The following is a 23,826-nucleotide window of genomic DNA, read 5'->3' on the forward strand; positions in this document are numbered from 1 at the left end:
TACCTCTAGCAACATGCTGCAGTCAGTTCTCATGTGTATCAGATGGCACATATAATGCAGTAGAAGTGCTGGACATGCTGAATTTAAAACACACAAGAGAACACTCTGTTCCAAGGTGACTCAGATTAAGCACATAAATCTTGGCTTGTCTTAGTGGGCCTTTCTTAATCTGGGAGAGCAATATTTCACAGAAAGGCCCAAAACAAGAACATAAAGACAGTGATCAGGATAGGCATATATAACACCTGCATGCTTCTACTATACATGCTTCTCTTATTCTTACAACACTATTATTCTGCATACTGCCATCAGGTTCCAAGAGAAACAAACCAAGCCCCAAGTTCAGATGATCCACTAAGTCAGGGGTAGGCAGCCTTGGCTCTTTTATGACTCGTGGACTCGTTGCCCAGAATTCCTGAGCCAGCTATGCCAAGGTTGCCTACCCCTGCATTACGTCAAATGAGCCACTTAACATGCAAGTGTATGTGAGATGAATACAGGTAGTCCTCGGCTTATGACCGCAACTGAGCTCAAAATTTATGTGAGACATTCGTTAAGTGAAATTTTGCCCCATTTTATGACTTTTGTTGCCACAGTTGTTAAGTGAGTCATTGCAACTGTTCAGTTAGTAACATAGTCGCTAAGTGAATCTGGCTTCCCCACTGACTTGGCTTGTCAGATCGCAAAAGGGGGATCACATGATCCCTGGCTGCTACAACCGTCGTAAATGAGCCAGTTGCCAAGCGTGCGAATGTTGATCATGTGACCCTGGGGATGCTGCAATGGTCATAAGTGTGAAAAATGGTCAAAAGTCACTTTTTTCAGTGCCATTGTAAATTTGAATGGTCACTAAATGAGCTTATAAGTCAAGGACTACGCCAAGTCACCAACTAACTATCAGGATAGTGTAGCGTGTTACTGAGTTTAAGGACTGAGCTGTTCAGGTTGTTAGCTGCACCCCCAGCCTGCTAGACACAATTAGAACAGCCTCTAGCAGCAGTGATATACGAGTGTACCATATATGTTTACAAATCTAGTCATCCAGTGTTATTAATTACTGCATTTAATCATCTGCCTCCTATGCATGGCATTTATAAGATTGGTTGTGCTAACCGGTTCCCTAAGAAAGTTTATGAATTAATCCATCAAAGTAATAAATGTGAGGGTTTTTTTTTTTTTTGAGGAATGACATGAGTGTGAACTAGTCAATCTATTTGTTTTGCTACTATCAATATTAATAGAGCATGAGCTCAGTCTGAAATAGATATCCAGAAAGGAAAAAAAGCTTCACGATTATATTCCTTCTCTAGAAGGATGTGAGACATCCTCTTCGAAGACAACCTTGGCACCATACAAGGTTAGATCAGCTTCATTGAGGAAACCCCACCAGATTCAACTTTTTGCTGCTTTTGGGGTACCTTCTATAATAATAATAATAATAGTTGGAAGGGACCTTGGAGGTAATCTAGTCCAACCCCCTACTCAGGCAGGAAACTCTACACCATTTCGGACAAATGGCTGTCCAGTCTCTTCTTAAAAACCTCCAGTGTTGGAGCATTCACAGCTTCTGGAGGCAGGTTGTTCCACTGGTTAATTGTTCTCACTGTCAGGAAGTTTCTCCTTAGTTCTAGGTTGCTTCTCTCCTTGATTAGTTTCTACCCGTTGCTTCTTGTCCTGCCTTCAGGCACTTTGGAGAATAGCTTCATTCCCTCTTCTTTGTGGCAGCCCCTGAGATATTGGAAGACTGCTATCATGTCCCCCTTCGTCCTTCTTTTCATTAAACTGGACATACCCAATTCCAGCAACTGTTCCTTATATGTTTTAGCCTCCAGTCCCCTAATCATCTTTGTTGCTCTGCACTGCACTGTCTCAGCATCTTTTTTACATCGTGGTGACCAAAACTGGATGCAGTATTCCAAGTGTGGCCTTACGAAGGCATTGTAAAGTGGCATGAATGCTTCATGTAGTTACTATTTAAAAGGGTGACCCAACTTTTCCCCCGAACATACCTTCCCTTCATAAGACAAGCACTTATTTGTAGATGCAAGAATTGAAACAAAAGCTGGCTTTTTCTACTGATTTTTTTTATTGTAGACCTTGATAAAAGGATTACATGCCATTAAGATATTTTAAAAGAAACGTTAAGATCAATCATTGGCTAACAATTTGCTATTCATTACTGGTCAATACTGATAGGTTTTACAAGAAGAAAGGAAAAATATCTGACTGAGGACTTCAAAAATCCAAACATTCCAAACCAAAATTGACACAGAAGAGAGAGACACCCTAGTGACGGGAGTGAAAAATGTTCTTGGATGCTTCTAATCTTCGTTATCAGAGAGCCTGGAAAACTAGAATAATAGAAAAGGTAGTGAACTGACACAGATTGAAACTGGATTTTTTTAAAAAACTGTTTTTATTTTTTTTTGCAAATGCAGTCAGGTGTTTGCTGGTAGATGTTGCCTGCTAAAGCAGGTTTCAAAACAGACAAACAAAAAACCACGAAGCTTGGTTAGGAAACCCAAATATCCAACATAGGATCGATTGAAAAGCAACACTTTAAAAGCACCAGTGCTGCTGCTGCTGTATAATTTTTGTCCCAGATCAAATCTTCATACAAGGAAGACTGATTAGAATCGCAATAATCTGGGAGGGCTGGAGGTAAATGTTTTTCTCCTTGTCACCACCCCCAAGTAAGAGAATTTGTATTTTTAAATGTTCGACCGTTCATTATATACTCGTGCAGCTCTGAAGCAAGCTGAAATCAGCAGGGTCACCCCCATCAAAACTGGGTTCAAAGAAACCATCATTTCCCCTGTCTGGAGATTTAGAGCCTTCAGTTGATGCCTCCCAAGAATTGACAGCTCAGTTTTGGCCCACAAAAGGCACAGAAAAACTGACTGAGAAAGTGCCCCCCCCCCAGAGCGTAAGAGAAAACATTTGAATATTCATCTCAATTGTTGCAAATTCTGAAGTTGAGAGAGAAAATGCTTTTAAAGCAACTTGAAAGAATAGGAAAGCTGACTATTAAACAAAACATATTTTTTTTAAAAAAAGGATGATTTAACCCAACAGAAGTTGCATGTCTAGAGTATTTCAAGTTTACAGATCAAACTAGTTGTTTTGATAGCAGGCAAACATTTGCGATGTGATGCTCTGTGATGTACAAGGAAAGAGAAATCAACAACCCTAAAAATAAGGAGCTAGAACAGAAAAAGATACAGAATGGTGTCTAGGCTTCAAGGCAGTGGTCCATTGGGTAGGACTGGATCCCAAAGGCCTGGAGGATGGGAATTACTTAGAATTCTTCAACAATTCAAATGCACTTGCAAATATTTCAGTTCAAGCAACGAAGCAGTTGATTTGTATCAATGGCTTCCGATTGTCTTAGAAAGTGATGGAACACATCATTTGTTGCTTGCTAGCCTGTTCTTCAAAGCTTTTATTCTGTGCCATGATTTTATCTGGCATTTCCTGGAGCTCTAAAGCTTGTCTCAAGAAAGCAACTAGGAGAATATAAAACTAGGTACTGCAATATAGGCCATCGCAAGTTTTTAAAATGAAAACGAGCATGGGGAATCATGCATATTTCAAACCCCACCCCAAAGTGGAATGTGGTGGGGAAAAGAAACTCCATGGCTGTGAGAATTGAAATACAAAAAAAAAAGGGTAATACCAATAAGATGAAGACATCTTCTGGAGACAATCATAGAAAAACTGAAAGACTTGACAAATTTGATGGCAAACACGCTACCGGAATTAAGAGATATGAGTAATCTGCAAGAATTTTAAAATCATATCAGGATGCTGCGAATAATCAGTTTTTAAGCTGGGTTTTACACCCAAGAGTCTTAATGGTACAAGATGTTATTTGATTAATGTAAGTCTTTGCCATATATGTGGCAGCCTTGGTAGACTCATGGAAAAAAGAGATGTTATCTTGAAGAGGTCCAATCGCCACCTTCAACAAACTGTAATCATATTTATTTAACAGGACATAAAATAGACATGCAAATTGCAGGCAGCTTTATCTCCTAAATACAAAGGAAGCTTCCTGAGAATATCATGGAAGTTAAGAAAAGGCAATCTGAGAATAGGAACAAAAGACACTCAGGCTGGCTTAAATACTGCACATATTTGGGGAGGAGGCCAGACACACTGATTGTTGGTAAAGGTCCCCAAAACAAGTTCATGAAATTTATGCTAAGGTAATGGTTTTGGTCTGCTGCCGAATTTTTCATAAGCAACTTCCCGGACTCCTGAATCGATGAAAATAGCAGAATTTACCAAATTTAATTATACTCCCAGAGGCGATGCATACTGGGAGTTCGTATTAAAGATGATAAAATTGACATGCTGACCTTGAGGAAAAAAATTGGAGGAATTTCACCTATTTGGGACAGGAATAATCCAGCCTACTTTGTTCCAAATAAATACAGTGGGCTCCCCTACTGTGTCCCAACAGGAAGGCCCACAATTCTGACCATAATTTAGCCAGCCTGGACATTGTCTATGCTGGTTAAGGTTGCTAGGAATTACAGCTTAAAACATTTGAAGGGGATATCATTATCAATTATTGTTAAGTCATAGGTGACTTTTGATGAAAAGCAGGACTGATTGCTCCTGCTTCTGAAAATCAGGTATCTTCTCTCAGGATACTGGAGATGTTTAAATTCTAGGCTTTTTGTATGTTGGGAGGGAACTGGGAAAGATCCAAAACTGAAATCAATTTCTTGCCAGACCAAACAGCAATAGAGGCATTCTAGCCCTCAAAACTTAACGTCAGTAATGTCATTCTGGATTTTCAACATGAATCAACAATGTGAAAAGCAGAAAAATCTCTGCAGACTTTTTTTTTTTTTTACTCTTGCAACAATTTAAAACAAAAACAACTGGCTCCGTTTTACACACCTACCTATTTATTGGCTCTTTTCATATAGTACATCTGGATCATTCTCTGACGGAACGTAGCAAAGGTATCCTCTTTGTTCTTCCCTGCAACACCCAAGCCCTCCCCTGCCGAGGTAGAGCCCCTACAGGAGGCAAACAAAATTAAAATAAACATGGAGATCATCTCAATTTCTTACTGTCAGCTCCGATGACAAAGTGCAGGATGAAGGGGGGGGGGAACATCCCTAGTTGCCAGGCTTTCAAAAAGATAATCAAGTTTCCAGTTGTTGATCTGTGAGTTATTGGGTGCCTAAAATCAGCTGCGGTGTAAATTTCAGAGGCTTGCAAAAAAACAAACAAACAAAAAAAACCCTAATCGTCTTCCCAAAGGAGCTAAACCTGTTGCAGTTATTTAGAAGATCTGTTAGATATTCAAACTTGAATATCCATTCTTACAAAAACAGAAGGAGCTGCCATAAAGGCCAGGAAAAGGAACAGCCTTCTCAGCTTGTTTCCACAGGCGTTAACTCAGTGGAATCAAAATAATGGACCTCTTGATTTGGTATTTATCCTAGAAGAACCTTTGGAGACAGTTCCTAAACTACTGGAAAAGATAGATAAACAAGATTGATAAACAAAGCATATATTTGATTCTACATGTAACAACAGTGGCAAGAATTATATTCGTTCAGTATTGGAAAAATGAAGAAATACCATCAGATGAAGAAAGAATTAAAAAAATACTAGAATGTGCAGAGATGGAAAGACTGACTTTGAGGTTGAAAGAAAAAAAAGAAATGGAATATTATCAAACTTGGACTGAGCCCAGAAGAAGCGCCGATCAGCTGGAATGTTGCAGCATCTCCAGGGTCTTGTGATTTACATTCAGATGCTTGACAACCGATTCATATTTATGACGATCACAGTGTCACAGGGTCATGTGAAGTGACCAAAACCTGCTGCAACCACCCAATAGATGGGGGGGGGGGAATAAAAACCAAACACTCCCCACCCCACCCCTGCTGCCAATCCTCAACAGAAATGCTCACAACAGTGAAAACCTCGGACAGGAGGAAGAGCGCCGCCAGGCGGGCACGCGTCTTGCTCGGCTGTGGCTTGGGGGGCACTTTTTTCAGGGCCATTATAACTTTGAACAGTCACTAAGTGAACTGTTGTAAGTCGAGGACTATCTTTACTTTATCACTTTTTTCCTTTTTTTTTTTGGTCAAGTTTTTGACACCTTGCTAGGCGACTGGTGGTACTCGGATGTTGCCATATCCTAAAAGTGGTACAATGGGTGAAAAGGTTGAAAAGCCCTGTATTAGTGAATGTAAACTCAGACAACACGTTTGTTGAACAAGTACTATTGAATGTATGAAAAAAATCACTAAAAATCAAACTAAAGAGCCTCTTGATGCGGGTGAAGAATGAGAGTGCAAAAGTTGGCTTGAAACTCAACATTAAGAAAACCAAAGTCATGGCATCCGGCCCTCTCAATTCCTGGCAAATAGATGGGGAAGAAATGGAGGTAGTGACAGATTTTATTTTTCTGGGCTCAAAGATCACCTCAGATGGGGACTGCAGCCAAGAAATTAAAAGACGCTTGCTCCTGGGGAGGAAGGCTATGGCAAAACTAGACAGCATACTAAAAAGCAGAGACATCACCCTGCCAACAAAAGTGCGTATAGTCCAGGCCATGGTTTTCCCAGTTGCAATGTATGGCTGTGAAAGCTGGACCATAAGAAAGGCTGAGCACCGGGGCTTCCGGTACGGAGCGACAGCGATGGCGGCTATCCTCTAGCTGTCCAGCTGGGAAAGTGTCAGAGCCGCGGAGCGCAGCGCGTACCAGCTGGCCCGCGGCTCGGAATTCCCTTCCCGGGCAAAGGGAAGGGACAGAGAGTGCAAGAATAGAGGTAGAACCCCTGAACCCTCTCTGGATTTAATTCTAGAGGGGGTGAAAGGAGTGTTCCCTCCGAGCTCTTGCTGTCTCCGCCTCCCAGCTGTTTTTGCTTCCTAGGAAGCAAAAGAAACTGCCGCTTCTATCTCCGTGCTTATAGAGAGTTGGTAAGTAATTCTTAAAAAACGGACAGAGCAGTTTAAAGGATTTTTTCTTATATAATTTAGGTGTTTATTTTTTTTATTTAGTTCTGATTATTTCTCTTTTTTTTATTACTGTGGAGAAGGAATTAAGATGGCGTTTTGAAAGTGACGGAGTTTTTTTTTCCCTTGTCTTTTGTTTCACTTTCTCCTTTTAAGGACTGGACTTTACTTTTGCTTTTGGTATTGAATCCTCTTTTTTGATTTTTTTTTCTTGGTCCTTTTTCTCTGGATTTTTAAGGATTATAGTGTTTCTGCTGCCTCTTTTAAAAGTAAAATTTTCTCTCTTTCCCCCTCATCTCTTTTTTTTGGGGGGGAAAGGGAAGTGAGAACTGTGTCACTTAAAATGGCTTCAAAGAGACAGCCGCCTTCTACAACATCTAAGGTGATTTCCTCCCCTATAACTTCTACTGCACAACCACAACAACAACTTAAACACGCACCACCGGCACAGCCACCACCCTCCCCTCCTTTGCCTGGACTTTCAGCACAAGAGGCTAGAGGTATAATGGGAGAGGCTGTAGCTCAAATGAGAGAGGAAATGAAGCAATTTACTACACAGCTTAAATCAGAAATTAAATCTGACTTCAAAGAAGAGATAAGTGGGATAAAGGATCAATTGGAAAATAACAATAATATTTTGCGACAAGATATACTTGCAGCAGTCTCAGGTTTGGCTACAGTGGTGGTTAAGCTGGATGCAAGACTCGAGGAAGTTGAAGATAAAGTTGACTCCTTTGATGATAAAATTCAAGATGTGGAAAGGAAGGTGGAGACTTCACAAGAAGATATTCTGATGTTTCAGTATAGGCAGATGGAATATGCCTTGAGGATTAGAGGCCTCAAGGAAGATATGAATCAAGATCTGATGGAGGTGGTCCTTACTGATTTGGCTGTGGTTTTGGATATGGACAAAGGAGAATTACGCAGAGAAGTTGAAAAAGTGTATAGGCTTAACTCTTGGATTGCTAAGCAGAAGAATTTGCCTAGAGATGTGGTGATTTATTTTACGAAGAAGTCTCTGAGTAATGAGATCATACAAGCCTTTTATAATAAAAGATTTCAGATAGCTTCCCAAGATGTCATCATACTAAAGGAAATCCCATCAAAAATTTTAAGAAGCAGGAAAGATTTTGCTTTCTTAGCTAATGAGCTTAAAGCTAGATCGATGCCATTTAGATGGGAAATCCCGATGGGTATTGTTTTGAGCCATGCGGGGACACGTTATAGATTGAATACGGTTGATAAAGCTAGAGAATTCTATACTTCAGTCCTAGGTGCAGGCTCAACTTTATCTGTTCAGAAATCCCTGAGTGGCAAAGAGGCGGAGCAGCAGTCTGAGGCATTAGGTTTGGTTTCTGCTGGGATGCTGCAAGCTGAATGGCAACGCCAGACGGAGGTTAAAGAGCAGAGAATGACTCATGCAGCTTATAAACGTAAAGAGAAGGAGCAACGTAAGAAAGAGGCCAAAGAGATTTCTCCTGGAAATGTATCACCGCCGGTGGGAGGAGCAAGACCCAAGAGTCATGCAACACATGTTGCAATTTCAGATCTCCAAGGTGTCTTCTCCAGGCTGCGGGACAAGGGAGATGGCAAAGTTTTTGACCTGGAATGTTAATGGATTGAATTCTCCTCAGAAAAGGAAAAAAATCTTTTATTATTTGAAGCAACGTAATAATGATGTTATTTGCTTACAGGAAACTCATATTTTACTTAAGGATCAGAAATATTTAGTTAATGCCCGTTTGGGATCTCACTTCGTATCTTCTGCTCCCGGGAAGAAGGGGTGAGTTGTTATCTATGTTAAGCAAAATCTACCAGTTTGTCTGGTGGAGTCTGACCCCCAAGGGAGGTATGTGATGGTTGAATTGGGCTTATATGGTAAGAAAGTACTTATAGTGGGACTATATGCACCAAATCAGCAACAGGAACAATTTTACAGACTCTTACATGAAAAAATAAATCTGCTGGACTACAGATCTGTGGTACTAATGGGGGATTGGAACGGTGTCTTAGATGTACAAAGGGACAAAAAAGGTTCCTCTCCTCTTCTTAAGCAGGCAAAAGTACCTAAAGCCTTTTTTGATATGAAAGAGGACTGGGAATTACGGGACTATTGGCGGGAATGTAATCAAGAGGAGAAAGACTTTACCTTCTTTTCAGATAGACACCAATCCTTCTCAAGAATTGACTTCTTCTTGATTACAACGGACTTATATAATAGAGTAAAGAATGTTAAGATTTTCCCTAGGTCTTTGACGGATCATAGTCCAGTCTGGATGGAGTTGACTCAAGAAAAAGAGGAGAGAAGATCCTGGAGGGTTAATGAGAATTTATTTAGACAAGAAAAAAATGTTCAGAAACTAAAGGAGTGTTTAAAGGATTATTTTGCTTTGAATATGTATAAGGGGACTTCAATGTCAATGGTAAGAGAAATTTCTTGCTGTTTGGGATAAATGGATAAAATTCATACAATTTAAATTTGATATAAAAAAATACTATATAGTTTTTTCATAATTTTTAACTCTCTCTATATATATATTTTCTATTTTATATTCTCTTTTTTTATAAATATAAATTTTTTTAACTTTTTTTTAATTAAGCCTATATTCTGCTCTGGGAGGCCCTGGGGGGGGAGGGGGGGGTTGGGTAGGGGAAGGGGGGTTTTGTTGGGTAATGTTTGTTTTTTATTTGTATATGTTGTTTTTTGTTTTTGTATTGTCTTTTATTTTCTGTAAAATTTATAAAACTTTTTAATAAAAAAAAAGAAAAGAAAAGAAAAGAAAGGCTGAGCACCAAAGAATTGAGGCCTTTGAATTATGGTGCTGGAGAAGACTCCTGTGAGTCCCTTGGACTGCAAGGTGTTCAAACCGGTCAGTCCTAGAAGAGATCAACCCCGACTGCTCTTTAGAAGTCCAGATCCTGAAGTTGAAACTCAAATACTTTGGCCACCTAATGAGAAGGAAGGACTCACTGGAGAAGGGCCTAATGCTGGGAAAGATTGAGGGCAATAGAAGAAGGGGACGAAAGAGAATGAGATGGCTGGATGGAGTCACTGAAGCAGTAGGTGTGAACTTAAATGGGCTCCAGAAGATGGTAGAGGACAGGAAGACCTGGAGGAACGTTGTCCATGGGGTCGCGATGGGTCGGACACGACTTCGCAATTAACAACAACAACAACAAATGATGATCACCAATACGCTCTCTTCATTTTCCTTTTAATCTTCCGGCTTCCCCAAAAGAGCAGCAAGCACTCTGTTGTGTCTCTGGTGCCAAATGATTCACTGAATGCCTGTTTTTATTAAGTAGTATGAACCTCAACAAAAGATTTTGGATGTGCTGCTTTTTTAAGGCTTGGAACTTGGAAAAAAATTGTTCTGAGTTACATGCAGAATCCAGGATTTTTATATATATATATTTTATATAGTGCCTATCAGGCACCAAGGGAGTGGGAGGAACAACATAACAACTTGCAACGAGCACCGACCATGCAGGATCAGAACGGTTGACCCATGCGACAAAGAACTACAACTGCTGAAAGGGAGGAATCCCCAGTGCATCCTATATATAAACAAATGAATAAAATTAATTTGGATTAGAAGGAATGAGAGTGATGCCTTTTTTTTAAAGCAACGGTCCTGTATAAAAGTATAAAGGAGAAGAAAAGACCAAATTAGTTTAGATGTAAATGAGATATAATGAGTAAGGCTTTTCTGAATATCCTTGAGATTAATTTTTGTCTTAGAACAGTATTTCCAAATGTGTAGATCATGGTGAAAGAAACAGCGAACTTGTAAAAGCAAGATTCAAGCCTTTTGTATCAATTATCTCAATATGGAAAAATAATTTGGATCTCTTTTGACTATATCATCAAATAGTAATCCACCATGTATCTAATAATGCACCATCCAATAGGGGGGACCTATTGTAATTGGCCGGGAGGGACAGGAAGATTTAGTTGTTGTATTTTCATTAAGAATTCGTAGTGGCACCTTCTGGGATGAATGTGGAGACCTTATAAATCCAGAGATATTTTTTTTTATTATACACTGCGCAGAGTTCTCTCTGTTCCAAAATATGATAAATAAACACTCTGTGTGAACAGGAACAGACTATTTAGGGGTCTTTATCTTTGCAATATTCAATTCTGTAATTTTTTTTGTGTGGGGGGGGTACTGCTATAAAGCTCTGGGATTCTGACCTGTGACTTATGCATGGTTGGCGGTTATATAAAGGATCAATTCACACGGGTGAATGGCCCATTAGGAATGAAGCAGTCTTGATATTTAAAGGACTTGCAGAATAGGAGGATCAAAGAGAAAAGCTGTGGTACACAACCTGGTCTTCAGGAAGCCCCCGACAGATTAGAGCCAAGTTCATAATTCCCAGGCAAGACAGCGCAAGAATAAGAAATGGCTAGGTCTGGTTTGAATAAAAAAAGCCAGAGCAGCATAGAAAGATCTGGAATACTTCCGCACCATCTTGAGCAAAGCTGCTCAGGAAGGATTCGTCAAAGTAGGTCAGCATCTTAAGAAACGGAAAACATGCAGTGGATTCCTTGTGTTGAGCACTGCCATCATCCTGAGACTAGAGCTGCAACACTATTTTTTCCCAGACCCCCCTAGTGGCAAAGAACATGAAAACTGACGTCATCTAACTAGTGGCTGAGGCACTCTGCTCTAGCTTATAACATAGAAATTAATGAAATAGAAGAAAGATAAATAGAAGTATTAATGTAAGAGAAAATTAATCTTATTGTATATAATACAGATAGGGAAATTTGGAGAGAGGAGTTGCTCGGACGTTATCCCTGAATTGTATCTGAAGAGGGATGAGAAGGAAGAAAGGAGAGGAGAGAGAAAAGAATAAAGGAGGGGAGAAGGAAGTAGGAAGGTTGGAGGAGAAGTGGGGAGAAAGGGGAGGAGAGTGGTGAAGGAAAGAGGAGAGGAAGAAGAGGGAAGTAGGGAAGAGAAGAAAGGGAGAAAGAAGGTAGAGAAGAAGGAGTGTGGATACAGTGAAAGGGGAAATGGGTGAGCAACACCAAAAGTCATGTGTATGTATTTATTTCATTTTATTAAAAGTATATATGAATGTAAAAAGAATATATGTTAACATCTGATAAATATCACGGTATATGTATGGGGGAGAGTTTGAAAAAATAAAAAATTATTATAAAAAAAAAAGAAATTACTGAAATGTTGCCAATATTTGGGTGGTGATGATTAATACAATATGGGATTAAACGACATTTCTGATGAAAGCAAAGGAATCCAGACTTAAAACTATTATGTTCTGTTCCTTGGGAATAATGGTAAATTGGAAAAGAATCAGCGGTGATTAGTCCTTGTGTCCCTAGGTACTGGAAGATTACTAACCTAGGAGACGAAAGGAAAACACAAAAGGAAAATGGGCAATTCTGCCATGGAACAAAACAATCTAGCTCCTCTGTCTGGTGTTCAGTTATCACATCATTATATACAATAGTCACACTTTCTTTTACAGATATTATCTAGAAGGCACTGAACCCTCTCCAGTTTGTTAGCACGAAGAGAAAGACCGATGGAGAAGAGTCAGATGTGGTTCAGAAAGTTCCATGTTGCTGAGGGATCTTGGGGGAAATCTCAAGGGACAGAGGGTAGAAACAACTGTGAGGGATCTCGCAGTCCTAGTGGACAATCTCTTAAATAGGAGCCAGCCGCGTGCTACAGCTGCCAAAAAATCCAACACAGTGCTTGGCTGCATTAACAGAGGGACAGAATCAAGATCACGAGAAGTGTTAATACCACTTTACAATGCCTTGGGAAGGCCACACTTGGAATACTGCATCCAGTTTTGGTCACTGCGATGTAAAAAAGATGTTGAGTCTCTAGAAAGAGTGCAGAGAAGAGCAACAAAGATGATTAGGGGACTGGAGGCTAAAGCATATAAGGAACGGTTGCTGGAATTGGGTATGTCTAGTTTAATGAAGAGAAGGATGAGGAGGGACATGATAGTAGTGTTCCAATATCTCAGGGGCTGCCACAAAGAAGAGGGTGTCAAGCTATTTTCCAAGGCACCTGAAGGCAGGACAAGAAGCAACGGGTGGAACCTAAGCAAGGAGAGAAGCAGCCTAGAACTAAGGAGAAACTTCCTGACAGTTAGAACAATTAACCAGTGGAACAACCTGCCTCCAGAAGCGGTGAATGCTCCAACACTGGAAGTTTTTAAAAAGAGACTGGGCAACCACTTGTCTGAAATGGTATAGGGTTTTCTGCCTGAGCAGGGGGTTGGACTAGATGACCTCCAAGGTCCCTTCCAACTTTACTATTATTATTACTATTATTATCATCATCATCATCTAGTTTATGACAACAGGCACTGCCTCTTCGGTAGAATCTGGGAAAACAGGGAAGGAGAGATGAATTAAATCCAGCAACTTTGTGGCTTTCAAAATACGATACTTTACTGTACAGTTGTGGATGCCCTGTGGAACCTTCTCAATTACCATATATACCATTACAGGTAGTCCTCGACTTACCACAGTTTGTTTAGTGACCGTTCAAAGTTACAACGGCGCTGAAAAAAGGGAGTTAATGCCAGGCCAACATTACACCAGAAATTATGGAAATTAAGGGTCCATAGTCATCTGGAGGGAATGTAGGACCTCTCACCTTTCCAGTGAACAGCTAGTTAGATGAACCAAAGCTCTAATGTGCTCAAGACAATTATTTATATTTCAGTTACAAATTTTTGCTCTCAAATTGGAAGTTACTCTGTGGGCTGACACTGAGACTTTGTACGTTGGGAGCAGAAGCTATACAGCTCAGGATTAAATTACTACTTTCAAAAGGACTGAAGGAAGGAGGAGGAGTCAAGATCCTTCTTTCTTGTTTATTTAGAAGACAGAAGAGAAATGCTTTTCAAGGTAATGGAAAATTCAAGAAAAATTCAAGAACACGTTAGCATCAGATAAGGCAGGGATGGCAAACCTTTTCGAGACCGAGTGCCCAAACTGCAACCGAAATCTCACTTATGTATCACCGGGTGCCAGGTGGGCGTGGCCCGCCAGGTGTGGCTACGGTGGTCATGGTAGATAGGTGGCCAGCTCAATGTTGCTCCTGGGGAGGGACGCCTGTGGGGGCCGGGCAGAGTTGGGGGAGATCCAGGGGGTCTCTGACAGGTGGGGCAGTGGGCAGGAGGCTCGTCCTGCGGGGTGAGGCAGAGTGGGGGTGCCATTGTCGCAGGGCAAGGTGAGGAAGGAGCCAGGGCGGCTGCTGCCTGACACCATCAGCCCCGCACACAGAGGACAGCGAGCGCATGGATGCTGGGATGCATCCGGCCACGTGGGGCCTCAGTGAATTAGCGGGCAGCTGGTTGAAGAGGATGGTTGCCATCTCCGGGGCATGGCGCACATTCCACCTCTGGCACACATGCCATAGGTTCGCCACCACTGAGATAAGGCAAGGGAAAGATTGCAGGAATCTGATACATTATGAAGGAAGACTAGACAACTTCAAAGACATTCCTATGAGAGTTGGCAACCTGCAGTCCTTCAGATACCGAATACAACATCCGCTATCCTGGATATACTGTACTTGGCTGGAGCTGACGGGAGCTAGAGTACAATAATACTTAACCGAAAGACACTGGAGAGCATACAGCAGAGAGAAAATGGGAGGATTACTTGTTCACAAAAAGGCAAGCATTGAGGCAATAAATACCACCTCAAACGCATCTCCCAAGGAAATAAACCCTTGAGTTTAGCACAAGTACGTTACCAGGACCTCAAGAGCTGACGCTGATGCGAAGAAAAATCACATTGTTAAGACAGACCAGAAAACCTATAATCTGATCTCTTATTTCACACAATGACTATTTGATGTTGCAAAGAGAACAGTAGGACCTTGGATTTCTGGGAAATGGTTTTCGGAAGAAGACTACGGCCTCTGGTAGTTCAGGTCCCCACAAGTCAAGTGTACGGTATGGTTTACTCAGTTTCTTTTAAAGTAACAGAGGCAGAGACCAATAGCCCTGAAAAAGCTACCTTGCTACTTGCTAATCTCAACACATGCACACCTACTAATTAAGTACATATGTGTATTCATATATGAACGTGTACTTGAATCTATATATAAAATATCTAATTAAAAACATATGTATGAACGTGTACTTATATCTATATATAAAATATCTAATTAAAAAACATATATATAGTAACTAGGATTTTTTAAAGATGGTCCCTGGGAGAGACAATTTAGCTTGTCCACTGTTAAGTGGGAAATTGCTAAGAAGAAGACTGTTGTTTAGTTATATGCCCGGGGATTTTGCTTCAGGGTAGTGTTTGACTGTTAGACCACAGCAGGGAAACTGAGAAGATTTGCAAGGATGAAAGTACTAAGTGCAGCTGTTTATGCTGGAAAATGACTGGGGGGACAGGACGTTGGAGTAAATGGATGACTCAGACTGGTAGGAACAGGCCAATCCCAGGCTGGCTGGGTAATTCTCAGAGTTGAAGCACATGCAATAGACAGTGGAGAAAATCTGTCAAAGAGCTGAAACGGAGTTCCTGGAATCCTCGTCGACACTGCTTTTTAGGCAGATAGCTACAAAACATGTAACAAGCAGCCAGAGGCAACAGTCTAAAGATTAAAGTCCAGGTCTGTGCCTATCAACACATGGTCTCTGACCAGATATGTGAGAGAAATGGCAACAGCACCAGAGGTCTGAGAAGGCAGGGAGAGAATGGCTTGCGCAGGCTAAGGGCTAAGAACATGATAAAAGCCACACTGGAACACAAACCAACGATCTCTGGAGATTAGATCAAGGTGGCTAGAAGTCATGGTGGAGCTGAGTGAGTGAAGGGTCTGGAGAAATCAGATTGCCAAGGATTTATGGATCTTAACTCACAAGGTAAGAAATATGCCTGAGAAGTACACAGGTAACGTGGGAAGGGGCTCTGGGAGATGGTGGATTTTGGAGATAAATAGGGGTATTGTATTTAATTAGGAAGCGGGAGGTGCTCTTTGAGCTTTGTTGTTTTCTTGCAGACATTTCATTACCCAACTAGGTAACATCATCAGCAATAGAAGGGAGTGGTGTTTGTTTCCATTATATATACTAGTGGCTTAAAGGTATCTGACCCTCCCTTTCCCACTGGGCTGCCAACCCCGAAAGGTTGGTGACCCTGTTCTAGAGCTCCTTAGAGCAGGGGTCCCCAACCTATGGGCCACGCACGGCCCACTACCGGTCCGTGGCCTACTCACAACCAAGCTGCATCAGAAGCTGGCTGGTGTGTGTGTGTGCGTGCATGCGTGCGCAATCATAGCCCCATTTGTGTGTCGTGGGCATTTGGGGCCTCACACGCGTGAGCATTGCTGGCACTCTCAGCCACACTCAGGCATCACAAGTGCTCTCAGCCCCACTTGAGTAATAGGTGTTCATGTGCTCATGTGCCTGCCTCTCCCAGAAAACCGTCCCCTCTATCCCACCCCCCGGGCCGCCAACTCAGAAAAACTGGGGAACTCTGCTTTAGAGGTATAGGCTATCTTTTGAGGATATAGATAATAAATATAGTGCTAAGGACGACAGATAATGAGGTGGCTGGATGGAGTCACTGAAGCAGTAGGCGTGAACTTAAATGGACTGCAGAAGATGGTAGAGGACAGGAAGACCTGGAGGAACGTTGTCCATGGGGTTTGTTGTTCACAATTAACAACAACAACGTTTGGTGGGGATTTATTGTGATAAACCTTGTTGGATGGAATGCATTTATTTTTTATTATTGTTGTATTTGTGGCCTTGCTTTTTACTGAACCTTAGGATGTTCATTTCTCAGACACTTGCAGATTGGTGCAATACGCACACAAAATAGGGTGATCAGATGGCAGATCATTTCAGTAATAGCTTCCATACCATGGAACGCACCACTGCAAGAAATATTAGTCCTGAACCCTCATTCCAGAAGGCCATAAAGAGTTATACCAATCTGTCATTGGCCTTTAATAAAATTGGGGATGACCCCTGGCTTATCTGAATATGTGTTTTTTACTAATAGCAGGAAACGTTTTTTATTTCCTCCTGTGATTGGACCAATGTGTAAATATGATAAAATAAAGAAATAAAGTAATAAGCAGTTTATTCTACATTCAAAGGGCTCCAATGAAGGCAAAATAGCCTCTGGCCTATCCTTCTACACACACAAAACAAGCATTTTTGCTGCTGTTATTTTAATGTGTTCAGTTTTGTAGTTTAAATGTTGCGAGAGCCACCCAGAGTTGATCAGAAGGTGGGATGCAATATAAATGTTTTAAATAACTAAATAAATATTTTCTGAACTGAAATAAATCAATCCCTTTGGAACATTCTGGATGTTACACTGTACGGAACAACAGGGATGCAAAATAAATCTTTGTTTTCTCCTTTTTTTTTTTTTTTGCACCAAGGTACAAAAATAGAAGGGTGGTATTCCGTGCTTGTTGCTAACTATCACTGATCACAAAAAAATTGGATAAGGGGATGGTTTTTTAAAAAAAAAAAAAAAAAAAATTGTACAGGCAGATTGCAAAACACGTATTTGGTATTCCCACTATTTGTGGGTGGAAATTTAATTAAGAAAGTCAAAATTTCCTTTATCCTGAGCTCCAAAGAAGCTTGGAATTTGTTGCATGTCAAGTTAGAAAAGCTCTTTAATAAGCGGCAACAAATGTAGACGCTTAAACATTAATTCTAGGGAGTTAAGTGGAAACTGGACATTTGGAAAACGGTCAAATCCAAATGCGTGAGTGCTTAAATGCTTCTCTTGCCCCTTTATACATACACTTTGACAGGTTCCTGGATGCCTTTGCCATGTAACCCGAGGCCACGCCCTTCTTGCCAACCCATTTTTTGAAGTATTTGGAAGCCAATGTTCTTCTCATTTAGTCTCTTATTATAGAATTCCAAATCCTTTGTTTTCTGTTGCTGACAAATAAAAATAAGATTCAACAGAGTGGAACACAATATGTTAAACACAACCATAAGCAGAGATCCCCAATGCTTGGGGGAAAATGGAGACATTTTTCACATTTTGAAACCGTATGACAGATGTTGAAAAAAAAAAGAGTTGATATTCACCAAACGGGTCACAAAGGGATGTGGTCAGTTCCTTAAAATATAAACTTACCTAAAGACAAATCTGCAGTGATGCTCCTTTTATACCAGTGATGGCAAACCTTTTAGAGACCGAGTGCCTAAACTGCAACCCAAAACCCACTTATGCATCATCGGGTGCCAGGTAGGTGTGGCCCATTGGCTGGGTGTGGCCCATTGGCTGGGCATGGCTGCAGTTGTAAAGGCAGACTTGGTGGGACTAAAAAGTTCAATCAATCAATTCCAACTTTGCAAGATCTTTTTTTCCCCCGCGAGAAGTTGAAATTGACTGATTGAACTTTTTTTTTTTTTACACACGGCGGCGAAGGCCTAAAGCAAAAAGGCTTTATAAAACCCAGCTGAAGGCCTAGGACTGGGGCGATGGCACACGTGCCCACAGAGAGGGCTCTGAGTGCCGACTCTGGCACCCGTGCCATAGGTTCGCCACCACTGCTTTATACCTTTCCTTTAGCCTCCCTAGAAACTCACTATAGAGGTGTTCCTTGAGTTACAACCAGCCACTTAGTGACCATTTGAATTTACAATGGACCTCCCCAGGGCTACTTACGACGTGGATTCAAAGTTTTGATGGCCCGCCCCCTCGTGGTCATGTGATCACATTTTTGGCATTCAGCAACTGGCCTGCCTGAATGGCCACTTGCGACGTCCTGCGCTCCTGTTACCATGATTTACCATGGTTCTTTTTTTTGCTGGAAACTAAGTGTTTCCTATTCCAAAGAATTGTGCAAAAATGTTTTCTCCCTTGCGCACGTAGATCGCTCGTGTTTTCTTTGTAAGCCTGCTGAATTTTAAATGCAGACATGAGTGCTTTACTTTGCTGATCTTCAAATGTGTATTTTTACTGTCCAGGAACTGGCGAAGTGTCCTTTCTGTGCCTCGTTTATCAAGCACATTGATCAATGAAGCCATCAATGGAACGTCATTAAGAAACTACATCCCAGGCCCCACATACCTAGGAAGAATGACATTGTGAACAGAGGCTAAAGTGGCTCCTTCCAACTCTAAGGAGTTTGCTTCACCCAGCCTCCCTTGTCAGGCAGAATACATAGGTATTGTCAACGCTGCTAATATCGGATGTTTTTGCATTGACCACAGATGGTGATGCAACCATTTTCTTCTTTTTGCTTTTAGAGTTAGATGATGCTGGGGAGGAGGGGGGGGGGAGTGTGCATGAGAGTCTAGCTAGACATAATAACACTGAATCTAGCGTGAGAACCAAGGTAATTGAAATAAGAGATGATAAAGAATTGGCAGCTGGCACTTTAAATTAATTGGGCAATATGTTTTATGACTGTTAACTGGAGGAAGGAATTGAGCTTTGATACTGTGTGCTCAAGGGAGGGGAATTCAGTTTTTGGCTTCAATTATGTTAGTGCCCATGCTATGCTACTCAAATAAAGATTCTTTAAGGTAAACAATGCCTCGAAGTTCTCTGGACAGTTTCATCTGTCGGAACCCTGACAGCTACTACTAATGCTGACCTGTGATTATCGGGAGCTTTAACTCTTCCATGCCAACTAACTTGGCTGCAGGGAAACTGTGCAGGGATATACAAGTACAGGTAGTCCTCGACGTATGACCACAATTGAGCCCAAAAGGTCTGTTGTTTTTTTTAATGAGTTTTGCCCCATTTTACGACCTTCCTTGTCACAGTTGTTAAATGAATCACAGAAGCTGATAAGTTGGTAACCTGACTGTTAAAGTGAATCTGGCTTCCCCATTGACTTTGTCAGTAGGTTGCAAAAGGGGGACCCAGCAATGGTCATAAGTATGAACCAGTTGCCAAGCGTCTGAATTTTGATCACATAAATCATGGGGATGCTGCAATAGCCGTAACTGTGAAAAACGGTCATAGGTCGCTTTTTACAGTGCCATTATAGCTTTGAATGGTCACTAAATGAACTGTTGTAAGTTGAGGACTACCTATAGCCTTACAACCATTTGTTTAGCACCTGTTCAAGGTTACAACGGCATTGTGAGTAAGATGCTGTGATGGCTGTAAGTGCAAGGACTAGTTCTAAGTCATTTTTTAAAGTGCCGTCGTAACTGCATTGCGCTACAAATAAACGGATTCGCTTAAGAAGCATGGCAAAAAATTGGCACAAAATTGGGTGCGACTCATTTAGCAACTGTCCTGCTTGGCAAAATAAAATCTGGTCCCAACTGCAGTCATAAAATCAAGGACTACTTGTATGCAGAACAATTCCAGCATGCAAAGTCTAATTTGTGATCCAATATGGCAGGGACCCCAACCTGTGGGCCTCGGAACAGGCTGGCCAGCACATGCACATGTGTGCGTGCACTTGCCCCCTCATGCTGCTACGCAAACGGGGCGCTGCACAGCAAAAATGGGGCACTGTGCAGCAAAACCGGGGTGGTGCTAGTGAGTTTTATACGGGTGCTAGCACCACCCCATTTGCATCACAGGTGCTCACAACCTTCTTTGTGTGTGCACGCACACGTAAGATGCTTCCCCCCCCCTTTCCCTCCAGTCCGCCATCTGAGAAAGGTTGGAGACCTCTGCAATATGTATACTGTATAGACCACTGAACTTAAATACAAGCTCATGTAACAGAATAGGAACAAAAATTAAAAAGAATACTTCTCTCCTAATCTTTACGGCACATTCTGTTTTGCATTACTGGGAGAAAAGTTGCCATATAAAAATCCCGGTCTGAAAAGAGAATCATTTTTGCCTCACCTTCTTATTTTTATATGCTGGATAGCCGCGAGGTCGATCGTAAGAGATCCGCACCGGATCATGTACTAAAAAAAAAGCAAAATTAAGAGGCCAAATCAATCCTATGTCAAATAAATACTGTCACATAATTGCACTTTGGGGCTTTAGAGCAGGAATCCATATAGATCAGTTATTACTGTGACTAGAGAGAGATGCTTTCAGGAAGCCCGGGCAGATCTATGATAGAAACAGTTCCCCTTTCTCTCCAGCACCAGATTTAGATGGTCTCCAAAACAAGGGGCATTAGATTAGCAATAGGAAGTGCTGATCAGTCTCAAGTTACTATGTACACGAGGAACCTGCTATAATAGTAATAATAATAATAATAATATGGCTAAGAGCAGGAAAATTGAAGAAAGAGACTGAGGGACTAATTCTGGTTGCACAAGACCAAGCCTTAAGGACAAATGCATATAAAGTCAAAATTGAGAAGACAGCAACAGACAGTAAGTGCCGCCTATGCAAAGAAGCTGAAGAAACAGTGGACCACCTGGTAAGCTGCTGCAAGAAGATTGCACAGACTGACTACAAGCAGCGGCATGACAAAGTAGCAACAATGTGCATTGGAAGATCTGCAAAAAATATCATTTGCCTGTAAGCAAAAACTGGTGGGATCATAAAATAGAGAAAGTCATAGAAAATGATAAATTAAACTGCTCTGGGACTTCAGAATTCAAACAGACAAGCACCTGCAACATAACACCCCAGACTTAACAATTGTCGATAAGAAAGACAAAAAAGTCTGGATAGTGGACGTGGCAGTGCCTGGAGACAGCAGAATAGACGAGAAAGAACTGGAGAAGATAACAAAATACAAAGACCTACAAATAGAATAGAAAGACTGTGGCAAAAGCAAGCAAGGGTAGTACCAATAGTCATAGGCTCCTTGGGTGCAATTCCAAAACAACTGGAGCACCACTTGAACACCATTGGAATTGACAAATTCGCTATTAGTCAATTGCAAAAGGCAGCCTTATTAGGAACTGCTTCCATCCTGCAACGATATCTGTAATACCATCAAACATCCACATCTGCCTATCCCAGGTCCTGGGTAAGGACTCGATAGGTAGACAAAATGCCAAATCCAGTCTGAACATCTGGCTGACTGTGCGATGATCAATAATAATAATACTAATAATAATAATAATAAAGTTGGAAGGGACTTTGGAGGTCATCTAGTCCAATCCCCGCTCAGGCAGGAAACCCTACACCATTTCAGACAAATGGCTGTCCAGTCTCTTCTTAAAATCTTCCAGTGTTGAAGCATTCACCGCTTCTGGAGGCAGATTGTTCCACTGGTTAATTGTTCTAACTGTCAGGAAGTTTCTCCGTAGTTCTAGGTTGCTTCTCTCCTTGATTAGTTTCCATCCGTTGCTTCTTGTCCTGCCTTCAGGTGCTTTGGAGAATAGCTTGACTCCCTCTTCTTTGTGGCAGCCCCTGAGATATTGGAAGACTGCTATCATGTCCCCCTCGTCCTTTTCTTCATTAAACTAGACATACCCAATTCCAGCAGCCGTTCCTTATATGCTTTAGCCTCCAGTCTAGTTTAAGAAGAGACTGGACAGCCATTTGTCTGAAATAGTCCCTTCCAATATTATTATTATTATGGATCATCGCATAGTCAGCCAGATGTTCAGACTGGATTTGGCATTTTGTCTACCTATCGAATCCTTACTCAGGACCTGGGATAGGCAGATTTGGATGTTTGATGGTATTATAGATATCATCACAGGATGGAAGCAGTTGTTGTTGTTTTTGTTGTTATTATTATTATTAATCTCTGCAAGAAAACAACCAAGCTCAGAGAGCAACAACCAAGGACTCCTCATTGTGGGCTTGCTGGGGTTAAGTCTGCTAAGGTTTTGCAATCATCACAAATCAATATGGTGAAGACTCGTAGGCAACACATTACCCTCAAATAAGGCTGGAACCATATATATATGTATGTATGTATGTACGTATGTATGTATGTAGGTCTTTGGTTGTTCGGGTTTTCTCCCGCGTAAAATTGGAAGTGTCTTGGTGACGTTTCGACGAAGTCTCATTCGTCATCTTCAGGCTGGTGAAAACACCAGCCTGAAGATGACGAATGAGACTTCGTCGAAACGTCGCCAAGACACTTCCAATTTTACGCGGGAGAAAACCCGAACAACCAAAGACCTACATACAAATACCCGCAAAAACCTCAGAAAACATACACACACACACACACACACACACACACACACACACACGTATTACCAGATCAGTTAAAGACTGCATTTATACGAAATGCTACATTTGATTAGTTTTTAAATGTAGTATTTGAACATATATATATATATTTTTGTCCTTCGCTAGTTCTGCAAACCCAGCCTCTTTGGACAATTCTGTGAATTGAACGGATTGCGTTGACCCAGAAAATGAGTGTGTTCCATTAACTGTGTTGTGAAAAACCAGGTTTAATATAGCACAAAAAAATCAGTCAAAACTGCCAGCTGCAATTAACTGCACCATTTGCTAGCTGCTTTCCAATGCTTCTGACCCTGTCTGATCTTCAGCAAGAGAGGTGGAGGCTAAGTGCAGCCCTGCAAGAAATATGTGGAAAAATAATGCTTTTTTTTAGTACGCCCTGAGATTTGGAGAGAAGGGCACGTTTTACAGCAAAACCCCCAAAATAAATGAACAAAACAAGTAATACGCTGTTAAGAAACCTCGCTGTACAAATTACCTGTCTCTCAAAGCCATGTCATAATTAGGAATTCAGTTAAGAATTTCAAGGATTTTCTCCTTCTTCTGCCTGCCACCCGCACAGAGTGCTACGTTCGCAACGAAATTGGAAAGTACTTGGCTCACGATTTAAAAGAAACTGGGTTTAAACACCGAGCAAGCCACAAAATTGGTTGCTGAGTTTAGACAGTGGGCCCAAAGGCCCCAAACCATTCACAAGGCACCAGTGTTAAAAGAATATTTGTAGCCCAAGGTTGAGCTGT

The 23,826-nt window shown here is 41.3% G+C and overlaps 2 protein-coding genes across 7 annotated transcripts in view; both read right to left on the minus strand.

The window, feature by feature from the left end:
- The window catches only part of LOC120299614 (semaphorin-4E-like), a 40,851-nt gene extending 40,800 nt beyond the window's left edge, over positions 1-51 (minus strand). The window contains exon 1 of the mRNA XM_039324632.1: positions 4-51. Coding sequence (XP_039180566.1) covers positions 4-51 — 48 coding nt within the window. The remainder of the gene's footprint in view (positions 1-3) is intronic.
- A 2,012-nt stretch (positions 52-2,063) lies between these two features.
- The window catches only part of SUGP2 (SURP and G-patch domain containing 2), a 42,591-nt gene continuing 20,828 nt past the window's right edge, over positions 2,064-23,826 (minus strand). For 4 of the 6 annotated variants that reach the window (XM_039323053.1, XM_039322805.1, XM_039322883.1 and 1 more), the window contains 4 exons: positions 20,816-20,880; positions 17,783-17,925; positions 4,916-5,033; positions 2,064-2,351 (listed from right to left, as the gene is read on the minus strand). In XM_039323053.1, the coding sequence (XP_039178987.1) occupies positions 4,916-5,033; positions 17,783-17,925; positions 20,816-20,880 (326 nt within the window). In that variant the 3' untranslated portion in view covers positions 2,064-2,351. Of the gene's footprint in view, positions 2,352-4,915; positions 5,034-17,782; positions 17,926-18,450; positions 19,067-20,815; positions 20,881-23,826 lie in introns of those variants that run through there. The other 2 variants (XM_039323139.1, XM_039323225.1) reach the window with 2 other exon arrangements.

The sequence above is a fragment of the Crotalus tigris genome, unplaced genomic scaffold, assembly GCF_016545835.1.
Source record: "Crotalus tigris isolate CLP2741 ecotype Arizona unplaced genomic scaffold, ASM1654583v1 scf7180000017543.2237141, whole genome shotgun sequence".
NCBI classification, from domain to species: Eukaryota; Metazoa; Chordata; class Lepidosauria; order Squamata; family Viperidae; genus Crotalus; species Crotalus tigris.